Source organism: Microcebus murinus, chromosome X (assembly GCF_040939455.1).
Source record: "Microcebus murinus isolate Inina chromosome X, M.murinus_Inina_mat1.0, whole genome shotgun sequence".
NCBI classification, from domain to species: domain Eukaryota; kingdom Metazoa; phylum Chordata; class Mammalia; order Primates; family Cheirogaleidae; genus Microcebus; species Microcebus murinus.
The window spans coordinates 63597899-63624064 of NC_134136.1; the positions used below are offsets into that span (position 1 = coordinate 63597899).

At 39.0% G+C, this 26166-nt stretch overlaps 1 protein-coding gene across 1 annotated transcript in view; it reads left to right on the forward strand.

Annotated features, from left to right (window-relative positions):
- ADGRG4 (adhesion G protein-coupled receptor G4) overlaps window positions 1-26166 on the forward strand; it is a 121267-nt gene that overhangs the window by 47027 nt on the left and 48074 nt on the right. The window contains exons 5-12 of the mRNA XM_075999151.1: window positions 79-143; window positions 2311-2350; window positions 3583-3635; window positions 5696-5859; window positions 7352-7484; window positions 9629-9747; window positions 16992-17208; window positions 19236-19398. Coding sequence (XP_075855266.1) covers window positions 79-143; window positions 2311-2350; window positions 3583-3635; window positions 5696-5859; window positions 7352-7484; window positions 9629-9747; window positions 16992-17208; window positions 19236-19398 — 954 coding nt within the window. The remainder of the gene's footprint in view (window positions 1-78; window positions 144-2310; window positions 2351-3582; window positions 3636-5695; window positions 5860-7351; window positions 7485-9628; window positions 9748-16991; window positions 17209-19235; window positions 19399-26166) is intronic.

Genomic DNA, 26166 nt, shown 5'->3' on the forward strand with positions numbered 1-26166 from the left:
CACAACATCCCAGGTGACTTTGCTAGGTTAAAATAGAGGAGCAGAATACTAAAACTGATTTTTTTTTGTCTTGTACAGTTGAATTCTGTATTTCAGGACAGTGAATTTTCTATTACTAATCTGATCATCCAAATTAAAAGCAGGTATGTGAATGACATCTACTGTGGGTCTGTGCCTATCCAGAGGTGTTTTCTGTTGTTTATGTCTGGGATTTAGGGGCTGTCACATTTTTCATTGCATCTTCCTTTCTGAGTATAAATCCTCTTTGGAATGAAGAACTTTGTATTATTATTGGAGGCTGGAAAGCCAATGGGAGAACAAAACAAAACAAAATAAATAGGGGAAGCAATGGAATTAGTTACCTAAGTTACCTCTAATGCTACTTTAATTTCTAAAATTCTATGATTCTGTGACTTAGAGAAAAAATCATGCCTTAAAAGGATGAAAGACTAGGCATGCCCAATGCATGAGGATTTATAAAACCTTTTATATTTGGATCATGCACTTTCAGGAACTAGAAATTACAAAGGGAACTTGAAATGTTTAAAGTGATAATGTTGATTAGTCCAAGACTTGCTTGAAGCACAAATTTCCAGAGGTGATTGCAATGAAATGGACAGGCACTGGGTGGTATCAAGGAAACTTGGCAAAGGCAATTGGTCACCTGAGAAATACTTCCTCTACTCTTGCCCTGCACATATACTAGTCCTCTGTTAAAGGGACTCTCAGAAGAAGACCTTTGAAAAATAGGCATGACTCTGTTAAGCCATGATAGGTTGATTTTTAAAACACTAAATGTGATAGCCTATGTTTTGTACACTGGGATTTTGGTTTCTCTTACATGTTCAAATATAAATAGATTAAAGATGATTTGTATAAATGAATGGAAGTAAATCCATGGTTGGTTATTGTCTTAGTCAGTTCTGGCTACTATGACAAAAATACCATAGACTGGGTGGCTTAAATCACAGAAATTTTTTTCTCACGGTTGCGGAGGCTGGGAAGTCCAAGAACAAAGCACTAGTGGGTTCAGTGTCTGGTGAGAGACCTCTTCTTGCTGTGTACTTACATGGCAGAGAGTAGAGAGAGAGGAAGCTCTCCTGCCTGTTCTTATAAAGGTGCTGATCCCATTCATGACGGTTTTGCCCCACCTCCTAATACCATCACATTGGGGATTAAGCTTCAACATATGAATTTTGGGAGGATACAAACTTTCAGTCCATAATAGTTAATAAAAGAAAATTGGAGATGTCTGGGTTATACAGCATTCTTTTTTAAAAAATGTGTCTGTTAGTTTTCCTTATCACAAAAGTAATGCATGGCCATTGTAAAATCTTAGAGCTTTATAGAAATATTGTATATAACATGGATAGCAAAAATCTCTGAATACCTGCCTCCCTCCACCCCTCCAAGAACTCCTGTTAACAGCTTATTTGATACATTTCTCTTTATTTATTTATTTATTTATTTATTTATTTATTTATTTATTTATTTTTGAGACAGTCTCACTCTGTTGCCTGGGCTAGAGTGGAGTGGTGTCAGCCTAGCTCACAGCAACCTCAAACTCATGGGCTCAAGCAATCCTTCTGCCTCAGCCTCCTGAGTAGCTGGGACTACAGGCATGTGCCACCATGCCCGGCTAATTTTTTTCTATATATTTTAGTTGGCCAATTAATTTCTTTTTATTTTTTTAGTAGTGACGGGGTCTTGCTCTTGTTCAGGCTGGTTTCGAACTCTTGACCTTGAGCGATCCTCCTGCCTGGGCCTCCCAGAGTGCTAGGATTATAGGCGTGAGCCACCACGCCGGTCTTACATTTCTCTAGATTAGTTTTCATGCATTTACTAAGAAAATAAAATCCTGCTCTACATACTGTTTTACAATTTAATTTTCTTGATTTATAACACATCGTGTACATCTTTTTAAGCCAAAACATATAGATCTTGCATATTCATTTTAACAACTGCACAGGATTCTTCTATATATGTGTGCCATAATGTATTTATCCAATTATCTAGTGACAGACATTTGTAACTTCCACCTTTGTATGTATATTTGTATAGCCTTTTACTGGTAGCAATATGGGATAGATTTCCAGAAGCAGAATTAATAAGTCAAAGGCTTACCAGCATTTTGGTATGCAAATAATCATGCTCATTCAAAGTGTCCCTTTGGAGCCTTAGCTCTATTTGAATTCCAAGCTGGGAGGATTCTACTGTTTCGCCTTAGAGTTGTCTTTCTCCAGTTCTTGTGCCCTGTGTGTTTGGTGTTATGTTTCATTTTTCTATAATTTTGTAATGCTTTTGATACAGAGACATTTCAGAGGAAGAGATGACCATGGATCGAGCTACTGTAAGTAATTTTTCAAAATGAATTTACTTGTGACCCATCCTATACCTGATTAGATGTAAGTAAATAGCTCTTCCACCCAAGTGTATGTTATCAGGCAAGGCTCAGTTGTGACAACTGAGGGTCAAACTGCATTGCTTTCTTTGGGATTGGCACAAGAACCCATCAAGAAAACCATCCTGCTTTTCTGAACTATCCATGTGGCAGTTTTTCAAGGCACATTTTGTGGTCTATGGGAGTGTGAAATGACTTAGGGATTGTAAGTGGTAAATGGAATTTCTTGCTTGTAGACATCTCGCAAAAAAAGCTTGGCTCTTCCAAGAATGACACGATTGTTTGCAAGACTGGCATTCACAAAATAAATCCACCCTCTATGTGTATAGATTTGAAGTCAGAGTGTGGCAAAACAATCTCTCGTCATCCTTGCCCCAATTCTCAGCATTTATCCCAGTCCCTCAAAGCTTTACAATGGTACATTCTAAAATGATTAGTAAGCACACAGCTTTCAAGGTATTTCAGTACAAAATAAATATTTTGACTATACAAAATACAATCAAGGCTACAATGCATTCCAAATTATCTGCCATTATTTAAAATACTTTCTGTAAATAGCCGAGTCAGAATTTTAAGATTAACACTTTAGAGATAGCATGATATAACTAAAATTTCTGTCAAAAAAGAGGTGTAAAAGCTTTTTGGTGATAATGTGATCAAGTTTCCTGGGATGGAACCCCTGATCTTCTACTTCCTGACTATGAGAACTTGGGCAACTTAATTAACCTCTCTGTGCCTCAGTTTCCTCATCTGTAAGATGAGGTCTGTTGGAACGATAGAATGAGATAGTTTATGTTAAGCGTTTAGCACAAGGCTTAGAACATAGTAGATATTTAGTAGTGTTTACTATTGTCACCATCATGTTAATATCCAGATCCAGAAGGCTTAGATCCTGCTCTCAGTTCTGTGACTTGTCAGCTGTGTGATACTGGGCAGATCATTTAACTTCTCTGAGACTCAGCTTCCTGATCTAGAAAATGGGGTGACAATCTCTGCATTGCCCATCCTACAGGGTTGGTGTGAGGGCTAAACGCGTTGATGTTTTTGAGGGTGGTTTGTAGATGGCAATGGGTTACATAAATGTAAGACATAATTATAATTGTTGTTAACAATAAGCCTTGTACTTGATTGTGACATTTGTTTAAAGATTTTAGTGACTATGTACTTCTCTTTTGCATTAGTCGGAACAGAGAGAAGGGCAAGGAATGGCTACAATTTCCCATGTACTATACAGGTAGGAGCTGAGTTTATTCATAGCCGGTACATTTAGTTCTGATTTTCATTTCATTTAATTCTGTATGTGCAGCCTATTGGTCAGAGTTGTCAGAAGGAGATCAAAGTACCCAGTGGTTATTTTACAGATGCTGTAATTGGGCTATTGCCTTCATTAAATAAGCTGTTTTGATTGGTCTCAGCATAGCCTAGCAGTCTGCCTGCTGCCTCTTTGTAGTGAAAAGAAAATGGGGTCCAAAGTGGTCATAATTTGGGAATGGGGGAATAAAGTGTTTGCTGTGGTCAAAAAGGTTCACAAAATACTGAGCAGGGAAATTGAAAAAAACAAACAAACAAACAGAACAACATGGAATGCAGCCTTGGTTCTGGTTCTGTTTAGACTTGTGGTCCAGTTCCTCCTGGAACACTGGCTATTATTGATGTGCTTGATGCACAGCACAAAGGACATACAGCCAAAGAAGATGCATGAAGAGGGCACCCAAATCGAGTAGAGTGTCTGTCTCAAGCAAGAGGAGAGGTTTAAAAGGAAGAGTCCTCTGCAGACTGGGAAGATGAAAGCTGAGAAGTGACAGGCTTCAAATGAAATGGGCAGTGTGCACAGGGACTTCACCAAGTATGGATCAGGGGAGGGGGAAGCATCACTTAGATTGGACATAAAGAGAAGTTTTGAGTAAACATGGTATTAATACATCTAACTTTTAACAGCTGCTTGGAAACTTAGCAAATGCGTTCTTTAAAAAGCTATATCTACAAATGGAAATGGAAAAAAAAAGGATATAGGTAAATTTGCAAATCTGAAATGTGCTCCCTAATGAAATATTAAAGGAATTTAGAATGTTGGAGGACCTCACTATAGAGGATGAGGTCAAAAACAGTCCTATTCTTTTATAACCTATCTTTTCATGGACAGAAATACTGGATAGGTCTTTGTGACCACGGAAAATGTCATTGCCCTGAGGTTCAGTTCCCTCATCTGTAGTGTGGGAATAATAATAATAGCATGACCTCATAATGTTGTTGTGAAATGAAGTAAAATGAAGCAAAACACGTGGAGCATGAGCTTCACAAATATTAGCTCTTATTGCTACTATTATAGAAATTATAATTAAATATAATCTATATAAATATAATATAATATATAATAATTATATAATCATATATAATATAAATATAATCTATAATTATAGAAATAGGCCTTTTGCAGAACACTTCTTTATAGACTAATTGAACATGTGCCTATTTACCTTATTGCAATAATGATGGATAAATTGGAGACCAGAGAATAAAAGGTTTTCTCTGAAATAATAAGTCCTGAGTTCTCCATTTTTTTCTATTAATTAATACAAATTCCTAGAGAAGTCTCATGGCTGGCCAATTGCAACACAATGCAAATATTGCTGGCCATTCTTTTGAAATAGGTTTTTATTTTTAATTTTTTAAATTTTTTTATTTCAGCATATTATGGGGGTACAAATTTTAAGGTTTCAAATAATGCCCTTGCTCCCCTCCCCCCACAAGTCTGAGCTTCAAGTGTGACCATCTCCCAGATGGTGCACATCTCACTTATTATGTATTTATATACCTGTCCCCCTCCCCCTTCCCACCTGCCCAATACCCAATTACTGTAGTTCCTATGTGTTCACTTAGATGCTGCTCAGTTAATACCAGTTTGCTGGTGAGTATATGTGGTGCTTGTTTTTCCATTCTTGGGATACTTCACTTAGTAGTATGGGCTCCAGCTCTATCCAGGAAAATACAAGATGTGCTATATCACCATTGTTTCTTAGAGTTGAATAGTACTCCATCATATACATATACCACACTTTATTGATCCACTCATGAATTGGTGGGCACTTAATTGTCTGTTTTGAACATGAGAAAATTTATCAGAAGATTTCAATATGCTGTCTTCCATCACTTCTTAAGAGTTGCCACTTAATAGCTTTAAAATGTTTGACATTTATAAACTACCGATTAAGTCAGCTGTACAGAATTTCAGCAAGCCAAGTTTTCCTCCGTTGACATAATTGCTACATTTTTATTTTTTGCTCTTCTTTTTAGCTGTGTCTGTCAGGTCATCATAAAGGCCAACTCTTCCTTAGCACCCACTGAATTGATTAGCAGGATCAAAAGTCAAATACATGGCAACTTCACGCATGGAAACTTAACGCAAGCTCAATTGACGTTATTAGTAAAGTCTGAACATGTTGCGGTGAAAAAACTAGGTAATTTTGGGGGGTAGGCGGTATTTCAGTATGAATTTACTCCCCTTATAAAACTCATAATGCATACATGGTAAGGGATTCTGAGTTCAGAGAGAAAAGAAGTTGTGTTTATGTTCCTTTCTATATCCTCAAGACCCACTTGACCTTTCTACCTCTAAGAGCTTCTGAAGGAACAGAGTGCTGGAGGGGCTACCAGAGACTGTTGGTTGGCTCTGGGTATTAGCAGAGGCCAGACCATCAATGGAGTCGGAGGATTGGCTCTCTTGCATAAAGACCCAGAGACCTGAAGAGCTTCCTCATTACACACAATAGATGCCCAATAGATATTTGTTAATTTATTGATTGATTCAGCCATCTTCTTCATCTTGGCAAGTGATCTGGGAAATGTCCCTGATTTCTCTCATTGGCATTTTCAGATTAGCAAAGTCTTAATGGTAAAAGAGAAAGGCTACCAGGCCACTCTATCTCCTTCCTATTGCAGCTTTGTTCCTTTTCCCCAGTAGACTGTAATAAAACATTGAGCTCAGCCAGATAACACACATGGGCATTAGAGCGCATAATCCTTGGTGACAGACTTAAGTAGCAGAGTGTGAATGTGCAAGGGTGAGAGTGAGATGGAAGGCAGAGAAGTGTTGTTGAAGCCACAGGGAGAGCCCACCATGCAAATGATGCTGATGAATGTGTCCTGAGAGTGCCAGAGGAAGGCACCTCTCATTGTCACTCAGAGAGGAGACTGGAGTCACCGGGCAAGGCTGGCTGGGCCATTTCTTGGGCCACTCAGTCAGTACCTGAGCGAAAGACTTCTGGAATCAGGGTCATGTACCTGGTGGGTGCTCAGTAAAAACTGGGAACTTATCACATAAACTTAGCTCAGGTCACATTTTCCCTAATGTCACAATGCCTGGCAGCAAAACTTTGCCCTAGCAGCCCTCTGTGGAGGAGTCCACCCTGTACTTCAGCACCAGCACCAGAAACAGTGCTCCCCCTTGTATATTGGTCATGTTAGATACACTGAGCGTACTAAAACCCAATCCACCCCAGAGTCCATTAGGAAGGGAGGGGCCTTCCAGAGAGAGAAGTCTGCCTATAGTCTCCTGTCTTTGTACATCAAAGTGATAATAGGGCATGCCTCAGAAGCTGGGTAATTGGTAGGTGGTATCTTTTGACTTTTTACTTTACACCCCTTTATGTGGCTTGAATTTTTTCAATGCATATGCATTCATTAAAACAAAACAAAAAGTTCTCCTGTCAACCGGTGGTTTTAAATGAAAAGGACAAAGCATGGAGTTACACTGGGTGGCTTATTTTTTTTTTAAAGACTCCATTTAATGCTATCTTCAGTGAAGTCTGGTTTAAATGGCTTGGCAGAAAAAGTTTTCTCTTTTATTTGATAATGTTTATGTGCAGGGTAATAATGATGTGCCATAATGGATGTTCATGGTACTTTCAGGTGTCTCTTGCCCTTTAAAATGTGCATACATTTTCCTTGTAGATCCAGGAAAGTGCAAAGCCGATGAAACAGCCTCTAAATATAAAGGGACATATAAGTGGCCATTAACCAACCCTACGGAGACAGCACAAACTAGATGCATAAAAAATGAGGATGGAACCGCCACAAGAATCTGGTATGTACCGGCTAGTTCTAATTGCTACTTCACATACACAAAGATCTGTTTAATCAGGGCCATGTTTCTATGCCGTTTGTCTGAATATGCTCTCTCCCTGCACCTGTACTGCCAGTCTTTCTTTCTTTCACCTTTTGGACCTACTTAAATGTACACAAGCAACACAATAAGAATTTTCAAGAAGACAAAGGAGAAGACATAGAAAAAAAAGTCACCCACAACCCTACTGCCCAAGCACAGCTGTTTTTAGGTTGGCATTTTTTTTTTTTCATTTAGCCTTTCTTTGTGTGCCTTTAAGTTTTATGTAGTGGTAATCACTGCACTCATATCAATAATGTGATTTGCCCTTTCAACTCAGTGGTTTATCAAACATTTTCCATGTTTTACATTCATCTTCTTAATGATCATTTCAAAAAATGACCTTGGAAACTATCTAGTTGATGGGCCATAATAATTTACTAAATCATGCTTCTATTGTTGACTTTATCATTTTCCTTTCTAAAATCATCAGCCTTCTTTTCTTACTCTCTGCTGTTAATGGTTTATGCCATTACCTTAAGTGGATAAGACCGAGGGGCAGCAGGTTTTGACAGAGGCTTAAAAGCACTCTTTTAGAAAGCAATATTGAGGACTACATCCTACCTTTTCCTCCTTACATCTCATCAGCCAGCGAGTCATGCAGCTTTGATGGTCACAGTCAGAGCACACATTTAGCCTTGCCTTTCCAACCCCACTGCCACTACCGTAGTGCAAGCCATTTACTATCTTTTGCCCACTATTAGAGCAGTCTCCTTGCCCTCTAACTGTCCACTGCTGCCCATCTATATGCCACACTGCTCCCAGCATGATTCTCCTGAAGTATGGCTGCCATCATGCCACTGCTTCGGTTCCACATTGCACCCACAATTAAGTCCAAACACCTAAATACAGTCCTCCAGATTGCAGACTCCCTTTCCTGCTATCTCACTCAGCAATCCCCAACGCTTTACCATGCACTCCAGTCAAAAAGACCATTTGTCGCTTTGGACTCAATGGGCACTTCCTCGTGTCTTTTTCTCTGCTTTTACTGTTTGCTCTGTTTGGGGTGGAGGGGGTTCTTTCTCCATCTCTGTCCTTTTAGCATTCAGCTCAGCTCAAGCGTGGAAAATAACTTCTTGCTTAGTGGTTTGATAGATTCAGTTTTGTTTATACAGCTTTTCATCTCATATTTGGCCTAATGTTGGAGCACCAAGCTCCTGAGGGGAGGACTGAGGCCCTGCCCTGTTTGCGCTCCCTATTACCAGCCCTAGGACACAGTGGGTACTCGATAAATGTGTTAGCTGACTTGAAATGAACCTGGTTGAAATGGATGAGGCATGAGGGAGGGTAGATAATGAGGGCCAATAAGCTACGGGGGCCTTGAGTAAATTAATATACTGAGATACATGGCCGGGTGTGGTGGCTCACGCCTGTAATCCTAGCGCTCTGGGAGGCCAAGGCGGGCTGATTGCTCAGGGTCAGGAGTTCGAGACCAGCCTGAGCAAGAGCGAGACCCCATCTCTACTAAAAATAGAAAGAAATTAGCTGGACAACTAAAAATATATAGAAAAAATTAGCTGGTCATGGTGGAGCATGCCTGTAGTCCCAGCTACTCGGGAGGCTGTGGCAGGAGGATCACTTGAGCCCAGGAGTTTGAGGTTGCTGTGAGCTAGGCTGACACCACGGCACTCTAGCCTGGGCAACAGAGTGACACTCTGTCTCAAAAAAAAAAACCAAATTAATATACTGAGATAGAGACAGCATCCTAAAAGGAATTTCCCCTAAATATATGGATAAGAAGGGAACAAGAAGGTAAGAGGTCATGTCTAAGGGGGCAACATCTCTGCCTTGACTCTCATTCAGCTGGACATCATCATGCCCCATTCCTGGCTCTCTTGCCTATTTATCCTCCCCACATGTGGCCCTAGTATCCCTTGCTTCCCAAGAGCAAAGTTTTCTTCAATTTGCAAAGAAGCAATGGCTTCCCACCTTTGTTTTCTCTGCTAGGAGGCTGGGAACAGGTGAGGGGAAGGCATGCCAAAGATACATCTATTCTTTCACCATTTGCTTTAAGACTATCCCTGCCTCATCCTCCAGTGAGAAAGTTCTCTCCTCTCTTTTTTCAGTTCAATCAGCGTCAACACCGGCAAAGCTCAGTGGGAAAAACCAAGGTTCAAACAATGCAAATTGCTTCCAGAACTCCCTGACAAGATTGTGGATCTTGCTGATATTACCATAAGTGATGGTAAGATTGTTTTGTGCACATCAGAGAAATCATGGAACCTCAGTTAGTTTGCCTACTGGACTTGAAACCAGAGAGAGTACAGTCCAGGGGTGGAGAAACTTTTCATGCTGGAGGGCTGCATTAATTTAGCTGTAATCAAATAAGGCCACATTAAAGAAACTTCAATTAGATATACTTACAAATGTATATTATTTTGTAAAAGTCGAACTACTATGCACTTAATAATTTCAAAAAAGGAAAACTATTTATTAATTTTAAGGTTAAACCTTTAAATGACTTCGTTGTGTCTGTTTTTTGTTGGAAAGCATTTGAATATTTGGTTGCAGCATGGAGGTCCACAGTTTCAGCTGATCCTCTAGATGGCTATTAGTCATTCGTGACCTTAAGGACGTCCTGATTTGGGTTAGGTAGGAGCATATAGATTCGCAGCAAGAAGTGGTCGAAAAGCAAGAAAGCATTTTTTGGGCATGTTGCCGAAGGCATTGGTATTCTGCATTTTTCCATAGTTCAATTGGATCTTTCTTAGCATCAAACAATGACTTTAAAATGTCACCTACTGAGAGATTAATCAATTCCATCTGTAGTTCTTTAGGTGTGTTGGTGATATCAACTAGGTGAGGCTGAAATGCTAATTTGAGTGTGATGTCATGATTCTTAAAGTCAGTGAATCTTTCATTGCAATCTCCAATTAATAGGTCTATAACAGCTGCACATTCTTCAAATGATTTATCATCCTGGTCATCAATGATCTTTGCTAATTGGGGAAAATATTAATCTGAAATTTCCTTTTGAAGAAGTGTTTTGAAAAAAGGTAGCTTTTTTTGAAATGCTTGGATTTTTCCAACATATCATATATAGACTTAGTTTTACCTTGCAAAGAAATATTCAAGTCATTTTGGTTTGACATATCACGAAGAAATGCTGCATTCCTACAGAAATCTTCTTTCAATAACTCACATTGCTGATTCTGTTCTTCATACAATTTAACTATCTGTTCTCACAGAGATAAAATTTTGGCTAACACCTGTCCCTGCAATAGCCAATGCACCTTAGAATGATGCAGCAAATCCACACTGAATGCCTCATTGTTCAACTTTAGCATGTTCAAAAACTGGCGATGCTGTGTTGCATTTGCACGAATATAGTTAACAAAACTTGTTGCAAAGTGTCACTTAAATTTATACTCCCACTTGTAAGATGTGAAAGTGCCTGTTTGAGAACACTTTCACTGACACGGCATGTTATCAGACTTTTGGATCTTTAGTGATTTATAAGCAAAAATTGATATCTCAATGTAGTTTAAAAACTTTTTAATGAAGGTATTCATATATCATAAAATCCATAGTCTGGATATGCCACAGTTTACTCATCTATTCACTTACTAAGGACATCTTGGTTGCTTCCAAGCTTTGGCAATTATGAATAAAGCTGCTATAAACATTCATGTGAAGGTTTTTGAATGAATGTAAGTTTTTGACTCATTTGGGTAAATAACAAGGAATGAGATTACTGAATTACATGATAAAAGTATGTTTAGTTTTGTAAGGAGCTGCCAAACTGCCTTCCAAAGTGCATATGCCATTTTGCATTCCCACTAGCAATGAATGAGAGTTCCTATTGTTCCATATCCTCACCAGCATTTGGTGTTGTCAGTGTTTTGAATTCTGGCCGTTCTAATAGGTGTGTAGTCGTATCTCATTGTTATTTGAATTTGCAACTCTCTAATGACATATGATGTTGAATAACTTTTCATATGCTTACTTGCTGTCTGTATATCTTCTTTGGTGAGGTGTATGCTATAGACTCAGGTGTGTATGTTTCCCAGATTCCTATGTTGAAATCCTAACCTCAAAGTGATGGCATTTGGAGATGGGGCCTTTGGGAAATGATCAGGTCATGAGAGTGGAGCCCTCATGAATGGGATCAGTGCCCTTATAAAAGAGGCCCCAGACAGCTCCTTTGCCCCTTTCGCCATGCGAGGTTACAGCAAAAACATGGCTAAGAATCAGGAAGTGGGCCCTCACCAGCCATCAAATCTGTTTTCCTTATAGACAACTTTGTCAGACATGGTTCTACTGCATAAAATAAGTCCCTGCCATAATGGATTGTTGGAAATCGAGGAACAGGCATTCCAGTGCCTTGAAAAAGGGCCAGGGAATTTGATGCATGAGCTTCTCAGGCTTGTCTTCCTTGCAGAAGATGCAAGTTTGAGATCCTTGCCAAGAATTAGAAAAGCGAGCACAGCTCTGATGATTCCTAGATCAGAAATCATGAGTCAGGGCAATGGGGAGTATTGCAGCTTGCAGTGAGTGGGCGGAAAGATAGAGAAGTTCTGAGTTTCACGCTGACCTCCCTCCTTCTGAGTGACACATTTTCTTTAGACATGCTAATAGAATTTTCTCTTGTGGAAGAAAAAGTAACAGACATAACAACAACAAAAACACCGCATTGAGTTGGGAGTTTTAGAAAATTGACTGTCAGGCGTCATTTTATAAAAAAAAAATCACTGTGGAGTAAGAGAACAGTTGGATGGTGATTGTAATGTATATAATTGAAAAGTAAACTATCAAGTTTATTAACTTTGGTGGAATCCTTCTCTCCTCCTTGTAAGTTAGGAACTTAATGAACAATGAGTCCAATAGAACGGAACGAAAAATGTATTCACGTTGAAACTATTTTCTTTAGCTTTCAATCTTGCTGACAGGCATTAGAGATGTTGTTTGGAGAAGAGCTCTTCACTTCTCCTATTTAAATGCTCATTTTTTCTTAACTCCTTAATATAACAGGGTTAGAAAAGGTACCCTATGTCAAAGTCCTTTGGGTTCTCTCCTGTGCTCAATTTCTATTATCTCCATGATATTAAAGATGCATCAGGAGCTAATGAAATTGACTAGAACTTTTCACAAAACTGTCTCCTGTCTATGTCCATCCCACCATCAGGGTAGGATAATGAGTGATTAAGAGAAAACAATGTAATTCTCAGGAGGTCAGGTAGAAGGATTGCAAAGCACAGCTGTTCTAACCCCCAACGCTGTGGAGAAAAGGGACAGAGGCATAGATGTTGTAGCAAAAAGTGATATTGAAGAACTCAAGCTTTGGAGTCAGAGGTGGGTGAAAATCTCTCATTGTAAAAATCTCTCTTAATTTCTTAATTTGTAGAAAGGGGATAATATTAGTACCCCATGAGTAATATGGGAGTTACTGTGATGAATAAATAAGAAAATGCATGTATAATGCCTTGCTGTTGCATCTTTACAATGAGAGATTTTTACAATGAGAGATTTTCACCCACCTCTGACTCCAAAGCTTGAGTTCTTCAATATCACTCTTTGCTACAACATCTATGCCTCTGTCTCCAGAATGCTCACCAACCTATTCCCTCCTTGTCAATAGGGAGTTGAGTCACGGCACGCTTGTTAATGTTTAGCCCAGTAGAATTTGGCAGTAGTGACACTGCCAACTATGGAACTAACTTTTAAGAAGACCGAAAGTGTCTGCATCCTTTCTCTTGGTACATTCCCAATTGGGATGCTTCCTTTCAGAACCCAGACAGCATATTGTAAGAAGCCGAAACAATGGTGTGCTGAAAAATATTTAACAATTAGGTCTACCCAGAAAAAGGGTACCGATTTGTAGCATTTGCCAATTTTCATGATGTAATTCTCCCTTCATGGTTGAATACAAACTATAACATATAGTCACTGAACTAAGAAGTCAGTAAGAGATACACACACAGATACAATATATGTAAATAATCACAAAAACATAGATTAGTAAAATATAGCAAAATAATTAGAAAGTGATGAGTTTTGAGAATCACTGTTTTAATATTATTTAATTGTAAGTTTATATAATTTAATTTTTAATAATGGCTATGTTTAACAGCCAGCTCACAAAATTCCCCCAAATTTACTAATTGGTTCTCACAAGCTGGTACAAGCTGGCTCCAGTACGTCACAAGCTGGGTCCAGCACACCACTGAGCCCAAGCCACTGGGGAAGGCCATCTGTAGGGAGTACAGACAGTAGCCCCAACTGACCAGTCCATAGTCAGCATCAAGTACAAGCCATGTGAGTTAGCCCTCTTGGACTTCCAGCCCAGTCTAGCCTTCAGATGTGTCCAGGCTCAGCTGCCATCTGACTGCAACTGCGTGAGAGTCCCCAAGTAGAACTGCTCAGCTGAGCATAGTCGACACACAGAAACATGAGAGATAATAATAAATTTTTGCTTTAAGCCATTAAGTTTTGGGGTGATTTGTTATGCAGCAATAGGTAATTAGAACACTGGCTCATAGAAGTTGTTCAATAAATAGCAGATATTATTATCTGGATTATTGAAATTACTGGCAGATCAATTGTAACAGTATTTCAAGCAATGGAGATCAATTTATCCTACAACTTACAAAGGAGGATTCCTTTTGTTGCTTTTGCTTGGGACCTGGAATTTTTACACAATGAGTATAATTTATCTTGAATTTTTCATTAAAAACTATACAACTCCAGATGAAAAGTATATAATTACTTTCCACAGTATAGTTAGTCTCCTATTGGCCTGTTGCTTACTTTCATTTTGCCACAGCAGGGATTGCATGAAGTGAAGTCACAGCACTGAAGCCTAGAGAATCATAACAAGGCAGCTCTGCCTATTCCATTTTCAACATAACTGAGCAATTAATAAGAGGAGTAGAAAGATCTGTGAATGAGCTCACTAGTTTTATTTCATCTCTAGTATTATTGTTTCCTCAGTTTCTTTAGCTTACAGGAAGATAAGATGTTGGCAGGGCGCGGTGGCTCACGCCTGTAATCCTAGCACTCTGGGAGGCCGAGGTGGGTGGACTGCTCAAGGTCAGGAGTTCAAAACAAGCCTGAGCAAGAGCGAGACCCCGTCTCTACTATAAATAGAAAGAAATTAATTGGAAAACCAAAATTATACAGAAAAATTAGCTGGGCATGGCGGCGCATGCCTGTAGTCCCAGCTACTCAGGAGCTGAGGCAGGAGGATCGCTTAAGCCCAGGAGTTTGAGGTTGCTGTGAGCTAGGCTGATGCCACTGCACTCACTCTAGCCTGGGCAACAGAGTGAGACTCTGTCTCAAAAAAAAAAAAAAAAGATAGATGTTAACAGGGACAAAATATTAATTGAGATACCATTTCAACGTTGTTCAGTACCCCCTCTCCTCCCATCTCCCCAGGGAGAACTTGGTCTTTGCTAGCTCAGTTCCTGTGTAAACTATTATTGGGCAGATTGGAGTAATGGTTAAGGACAGAGGAACTGAGAGGACCTCAGTTAAGACTGTTTAATTTACATTGATGAGGACAGAGAGCTGTTTGTTTGCAGGAAAAAAAAGAATAAAGCCAAAAACAAAACAATGAGGGGTAAAGGAGAGAAAGAAAAAAATAGCCTGTGTGGGCTCTGTTGGGAGTAAAGTTCTGGGGATCTTGGGGTAGGAGAGAGATTTGGAGAGATGCTGACAATTATGGAGGACATTGAAAGAGAGGGAGAGACAGAGTGAGAGAGAGACAGAGAGAGAGAGAGAGAGGAGAGATAGAGATAATTTCATGCGGAATTATTTTGTTTCTCCAAACAGAGTTGGTTATGTGTAATATAACCTGGGTTAAGTGTGTTATGAGTATAACCTCTCTCTGGAATTTTTCTTAACAGATAGCATTTTTTTTTTTTTTTTTTGAGACAGAGTCTCGCTTTGTTGCCCAGGCTAGAGTGAGTGCCCTGGTGTCAGCATAGCTCACAGCAACCTCCAACTCCTGGGCTCAAGGAATCCGTCCACCTTGCCCTCCCAGAGTGCTAGGATTACAGGCGTGAGCCACCGTGCCCGGCCAATAGATAGCATTTTAAAATTATTTTCCTATGTATTTTGGTTACTGGACTCAAATGTGAGTGCTTTAAGCTTTAAGCTAGGAAATTAAGCTAGGAAAACACCACACAGAAGCTCAACTTTATGTATTTTATACTGAACTGAAATCTAGTTTGTGTTATATTTAACAAAGCTCTTAACTTTAAAAGTGAGTGATGATGCACACAAAACAGCTATTTTTAAAAAAAATTTATGAAACAATTACGAACATTTGAGTACCAACTGGATATCTGACGATTTTGAATATTATTAATTTTCAAATTTAATTTTGATTTAATTGGTATTTTGGTTATGACAAAAGTTCTTTATTCTAGAGATACATACTAAAGTACTTATGGATGAAATGATACAATGTCTGGGAATTGTTTTAAGATAATCCGGATTTGGGGAAAAGGTGGGTGGGAGTGTAGATACAATAAGATTCGCCATTCATTGACACTTGTTGAATTTGGGTGATTCATGAGAAACATGGGATTCATTATACTGTTCTTTCTACTTTTGTGTGTACTTGAAAATTTCCATAATAAAAAGTGAAGAAAAAGTGGGCGAGGTAATATCTATTGTTCTTACTCCCTAGGAAATCTAAATTAATTGCTTTTTATTGCAATGTAGTCCATATTTGCTTTTTTCTGTGGGTTGATAGTTCTTGACAGGAAATGTAATCACCACCCTTGATTAAGAAAACATAGACTGAGTGTTTGCTGATATTCAAACATAGGTGGGATCTACTTAACTCAATCCCATCCTAAAAAGTCATAACTTAATTAGAATCGAATTTTAAGATAAGTCTTCAGTGATGAAAAGATTTCTCTGGTACGTTTGAAAAAGCATTTAATGAATAAAACGTTGATTTGTGTGCTACTTTCTGAGACTACGTCTATTGCAGAAAATGAGGGCCAACACTTTCCTTCTATAAACTGGGTTACTGTGGCATGTATTTTTTTTTTTTTTTTTGAGATAGAGTCTCACTCTGTTGCCTGGGCTAGAGTGCCATGGTGTCAGCCTAGCTCACAGAAACCTCAAACTCCTGGGCTCAAGCAATCCTTCTGCCTCAGCCTCCTGAGTAGCTGGGACTACAGGCATGCGCCACCATGCCCGGCTAATTTTGTCTATATATTTTTAGTTGTCCAGCTAATTTCTTTCTATTTTTTTAGTAGAGACTGGGTCTCGCTCTTGCTCAGGCTGGTCTTATACTCTTGAGCTCAAATGATCCACCTGCCTCAGCCTCCCAGAGTGCTAGGATTACAGGCGTGAGCCACCACACCTGGCAGTGTGGCATGTATTTTCATTGCACTGTAGTGAAGGGAAGGAAGCAGAGCAGCATGGCACAAAAGTAAGCAATACAGCTTTTATGTTTCAACTTTATTTCCCCAGAGAATGCAGATGATGTTGCAGAGCACATTTTAAATTTGATAAATGAATCCCCACTTCTGGGAGAAGAAGAGACAAAGATTGTTGCTTCTAAAGTATCTGATATTTCACAATGTGAGGAGATAAGTATGAACCTAACTCAGATTATATTGGAAATAATCAGTGCTGTTTTGGAAAAGCAAAATGAGTCAGCCTCTGATCTGCATGAAGTAAGCAATGAGTAAGTATTAATACTTTGGTAAAAGAAATTATTTCATAAGATTTAAAAATACAGTCAGCCCTCCCCTCCATATCTGTGGGTTCTGCATTTGTGGATTCAACCAATTTTGGATTGAAAATATTTTAAAATAAAATGTGTCTCTACTGGATATGTGCAGAGCTTTTTTTGTCATTATTCCATAAACAATACAACTATTTACATAGCATTTATATTAGGTATTATAAGTAATCTAGAGATGATTTAAAATATATGGGAGGATATGCATGGGTTATATGCAAATATTATGCTATTCCATTTTATATCAGGGACTTGAACATCCTCACATTTTCGTATCCACAGGGGTCCTGGAACAAATCCCCCACAGATACTGAGGGATGATTGTTTAGATTATTATTTTCTTAAAATACAGTCACTAACAATTTTCAAGGTCAAGTAGTTACACATTGAAAGCTCTGTTAGTATGATGCAATGGGGTCCTTTTACTCAAATCCCAGTTGTAAAAAAAATGCATTCAAATTTTAACTGAATCTTAGTGATAGTGATTTTTCAAATAAATAGTTACCCCTGTCCAAACCCTCAATCTACTTCCACAACCTCGGTGCTCCCCTAGTGTTCTGCATTTCTATAATATGCATCCAACCAGTGCTAAAGTGAAAAACTTGAGAGTAGTGCAAGTGATCTCCCTCTAGCTCACAGCCAATCAATAACCAACTCTCATATGAGGCCCTGTACATCCTTTATTTATTTATTTATTTATTTTTGAGACAGAGTCTCACTCTGTTGCCAGGGCTAGAGTGCCATGGCATCAGCCTAGCTCACAGCAACCTCAAACTCCTGGGCTCAAGCAATCCTCCTGCCACAGCCTCCTGAGTAGCTGGGACTACAGGCACACGCCAACATGCCCGGCTAATTTTTTAATATATTTTTAGTTGTCTGGCTAGTTTCTTTCTATTTTTAGTAGAGACGGGGGTCTCGCTCTTGCTCAGGCTGGTTTCAAACTCCTGACCTTGAGTGATCTGCCTGCCTCAGCCTCCCAGAGTGCTAGGATTACAGGCGTGAGCCACTGTGACCGGCCTACATCCATTTTTTAAATCCCTTAAATACTCCAGTGGAATCCATCTACGTCTCTCCATCTCCACCATTCCCCCACCCTGTCCACCTCAGTTTCAGCCCCACATCTTTCACCTGATTATCGACAATAACTTCCTATTGGTCTCTCTAACTCTGCTCTTGGCCTTATGTAGGTGACCTTCTACATAGCAGCCACAGTGATCTTTCAATGTATTAATCAGATCGTGTCATTCTCTTGCTTTTAAAACCACTCAATGGCTTTCCATTATATCCAGAATAAAATCCAAACTTCTTATAAGGGCCCATGAGGCCCTGCAGGATCTGACTTGACATACAAGAATTTCATTTAATTTTCAAAACTATCTTTTTGAAAGTGCTAATATTACCTCTGGCATTGCAAGTGCACCGAAGTGAGATTACTTTATTTGCCCATATAGTTAGAAATTAGAGGAGCTGAGATTTAGACCTCAACCTGTCTGATTCCAAAGCTCTTATCTAGTAATTCCTAAATGATATAAAGATAGTGATTAGCCGGACGCGGTGGCGCGCGCCTGTAGTCCCAGCTACTCGGGAGGCTGAGATGGGAGGATCGCTTGAGCCCAGGAGTTCTGGGCTGTAGTGCGCTATGCCGATCGGGTGTCCGCACTAAGTTCGGCATCAATATGGTGACCTCCCGGGAGCGGGGGACCACCAGGTTGCCTAAGGAGGGGTGAACCGGCCCAGGTTGGAAACGGAGCAGGTCAAAACTCCCGTGCTGATCAGTAGTGGGATCACGCCTGTGAATAGCCACTGCACTCCAGCCTGGGCAACATAGCGAGACCCCGTCTCTAAAAAAAAAAAAAAAAAAAAGATAGTGATTAAAACTCAAAGAAAAGTCTTACAATGAAGAAATCTTCTAAGGAGGATGGATTTTACCTTTAAAAGGTAGAAAAGCTCTTCTTTGTGGTTCCTTGCAGAATTCTGAGGATAATTGAGCGTGCTGGCCATAAGATGGAGTTTTCTGGAAGGGCAGCAAATATGACGGCATCCGGGTTGGCTTTGGCTGTGATGAAGGTGGACCATACATTTGAAGGCATGACCTTCAGCATTTGCTCCTACAGAGAAGGAACAGACCCTGAGGTGAGTACAGCTCAGGGAACTGAGAGGAAATCATTCAAGCACTGTTTCAAGTCTTCTTTCATTTACTCCTTGGGGAGGGAGAGAGGGCACTCTTTTACGGTCTGGGTTTTTTTCCCCCAATTTATTTATTTATTTATTATTTTTTTAAATTTCAGAATATTAAGGGGTACAAACATTTCGGTTGCATATAATACTTTGCATCGTCCAAACCAGAGCTACAAGTGTGCCCATCCCCCATACAGTGCGTTCCGCACCCTTTAGTTATGAGTTTACCCATCCCCTCCATCTCCCTCCCAAAATACAAATACCCCAGGGAAGATTCATAGATAGCCCTTAATAGGCTAACACCTTGATTGGAATATTGTCTGTGAGATGTGCAATGTTACTACCTTTGGCCCTGTGGCCTGAAATGATCTCAAATGTCAATTTATTATTGTCTGCCATTTATGGAACACCTACTATATGTTGGTCATTGTGCTGCTGTCTCCTTTGTATGGAGAAGGAAACAGAGAAGTTAAGTAGTTTGCCCAAGGACACACAGCCTAATTAATGGCTAAGCCAGGATTCAAACCTGTCTCGTTGTTTTTAAAGTCTGGGCCCTTTCCACAATATCATATTTCCTTAGCCTTTGGCAGGCCATAGGCTACCATCCCTGCTCAAAGCAATTTGGGAGACTAAGATTTTTTTTTTACAGTTAAAAAAATTATAAAAATTTACATATAAGAAAATGCACAAATCCTAAGTATACATTCTCTGAATTTTAACAAATGCATACATCTGTGTAACCCAAACCCCTGTCAAGATATAGAGGATTACTATTACCTCTGATATGGTATGCCCCTTCCCAGTCAATCCCTGAAACTACTACCTCTAGGAATAACCACTGTTCTGATATTTTTCCACCATAGTTGTTGCTATTCTAGCACTTATATAAATGGAATCATATAAAATATACTTTCTTGTATAAGGCTTCTTTCATGTAGCATAATGGTTTTTTTTTTTTTTTTTTTTGAGATTCATCTTTTTGTTTCCATAGCGTGTTCCTTTTTATTGCTGAATAATGTTCTCTTGAATGAATATACAGCAGATTGTGTGTTCTCCTGTTGATGAACATTTGGATTGTTTCCAGTTTTTGGCTATTATGAGTAATGCTGCTGTGAACATTAGTGTAAAAATCTTTATGTGGACATATGCTTTTGTATGTCTTGGATAAATACCTAGAAATGGAATTGTTGGCTCATAGGGTATATGCTTAAATGTATAGGAAACTGTCATACTGTTTTCTAGAGTGGGTAATGATGTGGAGTAATTTTTCATTTTCATATTGACCATTTGTATATCTTCTTTGGTGAAGTATCTGTTAAAATCTTTTGCCCATGTTTAAATTAAGTTATCTTTTTATTATTGAGTTGTAAGTGTTCTTTACATATTCTGGATATAAGTCATTTATCAGACATATGTTTTGAGATTGATTTCTGTGTGGCTCGCCAATTCATTTTCTCAATGGTGTCTTTTTTTTTTTTTTTTTTTTTTGAGACAGAGTCTCGCTTTGTTGCCCAGGCTAGAGTGAGTGCCGTGGTATCAGCCTAGCTCACAGCAACCTCAAACTCCTGGGCTCAAGCGATCCTCCTGCCTCAGCCTCCCGAGTAGCTGGGACTACAGGCATGTGCCACCATGCCCAGCTAATTTTTTCTATGTGTATTAGTTGGCCAATTAATTTCTTTCTATTTATAGTAGAGACAGGGTCTGGCTCTTGGTCAGGCTGGTTTCGAACTCCTGACCTCGAGCAATCCACCCGCCTCAGCCTCCCAGAGTGCTAGGATTACAGGCGTGAGCCACTGCGCCCGGTCTTCAATGGTGTCTTTTGATGAACAGAAATTTCTAATTTTCATGAGGTCTAATTTATAATTTTATTTTATTTTATGGTTAGCCATTTATGAATTGTCTAAAATACCTTTGTCTACCATCAAGTCATAAAGATATTCTCCTATGCTTTCCTTTAAAAGCTTTATGGTTTCAGCCTTTAAGTTTGGGACTATAATCCTAGTTAATTGAATTACTTTGTGGATGGTATGAGGTAGGAGTTTAGAATCACTTAGTTTCATATGGATATCGAGTTTTCCAGCACCATTTATTGACAAGACTTTCCCTTCCCCATTGGGTTGCTTTGGTACCTTTGACAAAACATCAAATAGTTGTGTAAGTGTAGGTCTATTTCTGGGCTTTCTATTCTTTTCCATTTATTTTTTTTATAGACTCTTACATCATTACCACACTTTCTTGGTTCCTGAAGCGTTGAAGTCAGATAGTGTGAGTCCTTCAACATTGTTTTTCAAGATGCCTTTTGCTATTATAAGTCTTTTGCATGTCTGTATACATTTTGGAATCTGCTAACCAAATTGTACAAAAAACTTGTTGAGATTATGATTGGGATTGAGTTGAAGCTGTTGATCAATTTTCGGAGAATTTATTTCTTAGCAAAATTGAGTCTTCTAATTCAGTAAAGTTTATTTAGGTTTATTTAAATTTCTTTGAGCAATGTTTTGTTGTTTAAGTGGAGAGGTATTGTATGTCTTTTGATGAATTTATTCCTAAGTATTTTATGTTTTTTTTTTTTTTTTTTTTTTTGAGACAGAGTCTCACTTTGTTGCCCAGGCTAGAGTGAGTGCCGTGGCGTCAGCCTAGCTCACAGCAACCTCAAACTCCTGGGCTCGAGTGATCCTCCTGCCTCAGCCTCCCGAGTAGCTGGGACTACAGGCATGTGCCACTATGCCCGGCTAATTATATATATATATATATATCAGTTGGCCAATTAATTTCTTTCTGTTTATAGTAGAGACGGGGTCTCGCTCTTGCTCAGGCTGGTTTTGAACTCCTGACCTTGAGCAATCCGCCTGCCTCGGCCTCCCAAGAGCTAGGATTACAGGCGTGAGCCACAGCGCCCGGCCTATTTTATGTTTTTTGATGCTGTTGCAAATGGAATAGTTTAATTCGATTTTCCAATTATTTGCTGCTAGTATGTAAAGAATACAATTGATTATATAAAGTATATAATTCATATTACATATACTTTCTTTTTTTCAATTTGTAATATTCCTTTGTATTAGAAATTATTTTATGTTTACTAATGTGTGAGCATTGGTTAGAGGCTTTCCTTATACTTTCTTTCTTTTCTTTCTTTTTTTTTTTTTGAGACAGAGTCTCACTCTGTTGCCCAGGCTAGAGTGCCGTGGCGTCAGCCTAGCTCACAGCAACCTCAAACTCCTGGGTTCAAGCGATCCTCCTGCCTCAGCCTCCCAAGTAGCTGAGACTACAGGCACTCACCACCATGCTTGGCTAATTTTTTCTATATATTTTTAGTTGGCCAATTAATTTCTTTCTATATTTACTAGAGACGGGGTCTCGTTCTTGCTCAGGCTGGTTTCAAACTCCTGACCTTGAGCGATCCTCCCGCCTCAGTCTCTCAGAGTGCTAGGATTACAGGCATGAGCCACCGCGCCCAGCCTCCTATACTTTCTATATAATATACATTTTGTATCCTGTGCACTCGCTAAATTCATTTATTGATTCTAGTAGTTGTTTTAGAGCTTTCTTAGGGCTTTCTATATAAGCCAACATAATCTGACAATAGGGGGAGTTTTATGTCTTCCTTACTTATCTTTATTCCTTTTATTCCTTTTTTTGGGCCTTATTCTGATGTCTAATTCTTCCAATAAATTGTTGAATAGAAGTGGTTAAAGTGGGCGTCCTTGTCTTGTTCTCAATATTTTTTTTCTTTTTTTTTTATTTCAGCATATTATGGGGGTACAGATTTTAAGGTTTCCATAAATACCCATTTCCTCCCCACCCCCCACAAGTCTGAGTTTCCAGCATGACATCCCCCAGATGGTGCACATCTCACTCATTATATATGTATATACCCGCCCCCCTCCCACTTGCCCAATGCCCTATTACTGTAGTACCTATGTGTCCACTTAGGTTCTGTTCAGTTAATACCAATTTGCTGGTGAGTATATGTGGTGCTTGTTTTTCCATTCTTGGGAAACTTCACTTAGTAGTATGGGTTCCAGCTCTAACCAGGAGAATATAAGATGTGCTATATCACCATTGTTTCTTAGAGCTGAATAGTACTCCATGGTATACATATACCACATTACATTAATCCATTCTTGGATTGATGGACACTTGGGCTGTTTCCACAGCCTTGCAATTATGAATTGTGCTGCTATAAACATTCGAGTGCAAGTGTCTTTTTTTGTAGAGTGTCATTGGATCTTCTGGGTAGATGCCCAGCAATGGGATTGCTGGATCAAATGGTAGATTCACTTGTATCACTTTAAGGTATCTCCATATTGCTTTCCACAGAGGTTGAACTAGTTTGCAGTCCCACCAGCAGTGTAGGAGTGTTCCTCTCTCTCCGCATCCACGCCAGCATTTATTGTTCGGAGACTTTTTGATAAAGGCCATTCTCACTGGAGTTAAGTGATATCTCATTGTGGTTTTGATTTGCATTTCCCTGATGATTAGAGATGTTGAGCATTTCTTCATATGTTTGTTGGCCATTCTTCTGTCTTCTTTAGAAAAGTTTCTGTTCAAGTCCTTTGCCCACTTTTTAATAGGGTTATTTGATTTTTTCTTCTTGATTTTCGTGAGTTCTAAGTGTATTCTAGCTATCAGTCCCTTATCGGATGCATAGGATGCAAAAATTTTCTCCCATTCTGTAGGTTGTCTGTTTACTTTCATGACTGTTTCTTTGGCTGTGCAGAAGCTTTGTAGTTTGATCATGTCCCATTTATTTATTTTTATTGCTGCTGTTATTGACTTTGGGGACTTCTTCATAAACTCTTTGCCTAGGCCGACGTCTAGGAGAGTGTTTCCAACTTTTTCCTCTAGAATTCTAATGGTTTCATACCTTAGGTTTAAGTCTGTTATCCAGCATGAGTTGATTTGTGTGAGAGGTGAAAGGTGTGGGTCCTGCTTTAGCTTTCTACAGGTGGCTATCCAGTTTTCCCAGCACCATTTATTGAAAAGGGATCATTTTCCCCAGCGTATGTTTTTGTCTGCTTTGTCAAAGATTAGATGGCTATATGAGGATGGTTTTATATCAGGATTCTCACATCTGTTCCACTGGTCAATATTCCTATTTTTGTGCCAATACCAGATTGATTTAATTACTACAGCTCTGTAGTATAGTTTGATATCTGGCAAATGAATGCCTCTCATTTTGTTTTTGTTGCCTAGAATTGCTTTTGATATTCGGGGTCTTCATTGGTTCCATACAAAGCGTAAAATTATTTTTTCTATATCTGTGAAGAATGCTGATGGGATTTTAATAGGTATGGCATTGAATCTGTAGATCAGTTTGGGTAGTATAGACATTTTAATGATGTTGAGTCTGCTGATCCACGAGCATGGAATGGATTTCCATCTGTTTACACCCTCTGCTATTTCCTTCCTCAGTGTTTCATAGTTCTCCCTGTAGAGGTCTTTTACGTCCTTGGTTAAGTATATTCCTAGGTACTTTAATTTCTTTGTTGCTATTGTGAAGGGAATTGAGTCTTTGATTTGGTTCTCAATTAGATTGTTGTTGGCGTATATGAATGCCTCTGATTTCTGTGTATTGATTTTGTATCCTGAGACTTTACTAAATTCATTGATCAGTTCCAGGAGTTTCTTGGTTGAATCTTTGGGGTTTTCTAGATACAATATCATATCATCAGCAAACAGTGAAAGTTTGATCTCTTCTGCCCCTATTTGGATACCTTTGATTCCATTTTCCTGTCTGATTGCTGTAGCCAAGACTTCCAGCACTATGTTGAACAGAAGTGGAGATAGTGGGCAGCCTTGTCTGGTTCCAGTTCTAAGTGGGAATGATTTCAATTTTTCCCCATTCAGTATGATGTTGGCTATGGGTCTGTCATATATGGCTTGTATCATTTTTAGGTATGTCCCTTCTATGCCTATTTTCTTAAGTGTTCGTTATCATGAAAGGGTGTTGAATTTTGTCAAAAGCTTTTTCTGCATCTATTGAAAGAATCATGTAGTCTTTGTTTTTGCTTCTGTTGATGTGGTGAATTGCATTTATAGATTTACGTATGTTGAACCATCCCTGCGTCCCTGGGATGAAGCCCAATTGGTCGTGATGGATTATTTGTTTGATAATCGTCTGGATTCGGTTAGCTAAGATTTTGTTGAAAATTTTTGCATCTATATTCATTAGGGATATTGGTCTGTAGTTTTCTTTTTTTGTTGCATCCTTTCCTGGTTTGGGTATCAGAGTAATATTCGCTTCATAAAAGGTGTCGGGGAAGTTTCTGTTCTTCTCGATGTTGTGGAATAGTTTCTGCAAGATAGGTACTAGTTCTTCTTTGGAAGTGTGGTAAAATTCGGGTGTGAAACCATCTGGACCGGGACTTTTCTTTTTAGGGAGATTTTTAATTACTGTTTCTATTTCAGCTGTTGAGATTGGTCTGTTCAGGGAATCTATTTCTTCTGGTTGAGCCTAGGGAGGCTGTGTGTTTCTAGAAATTTGTCCATTTCCTCCACATTTTCCAGTTTGTGTGCATAAATATTTTTGTAGTATTCATAAATTATATCTTGTATCTCTTTGGGATCAGTTGTGATATCTCCTTTTTTGTTCCTGATGGAGCTTATTAGAGATTTCTCTTTTCTGCTTTTCAGTAGCTTAGCCAATGGTGTGTCAATTTTGTTTATTTTTTCAAAGAACCAACTTTTTGTTTTATTAATCTCCTGAATAGCTTCCCTGTT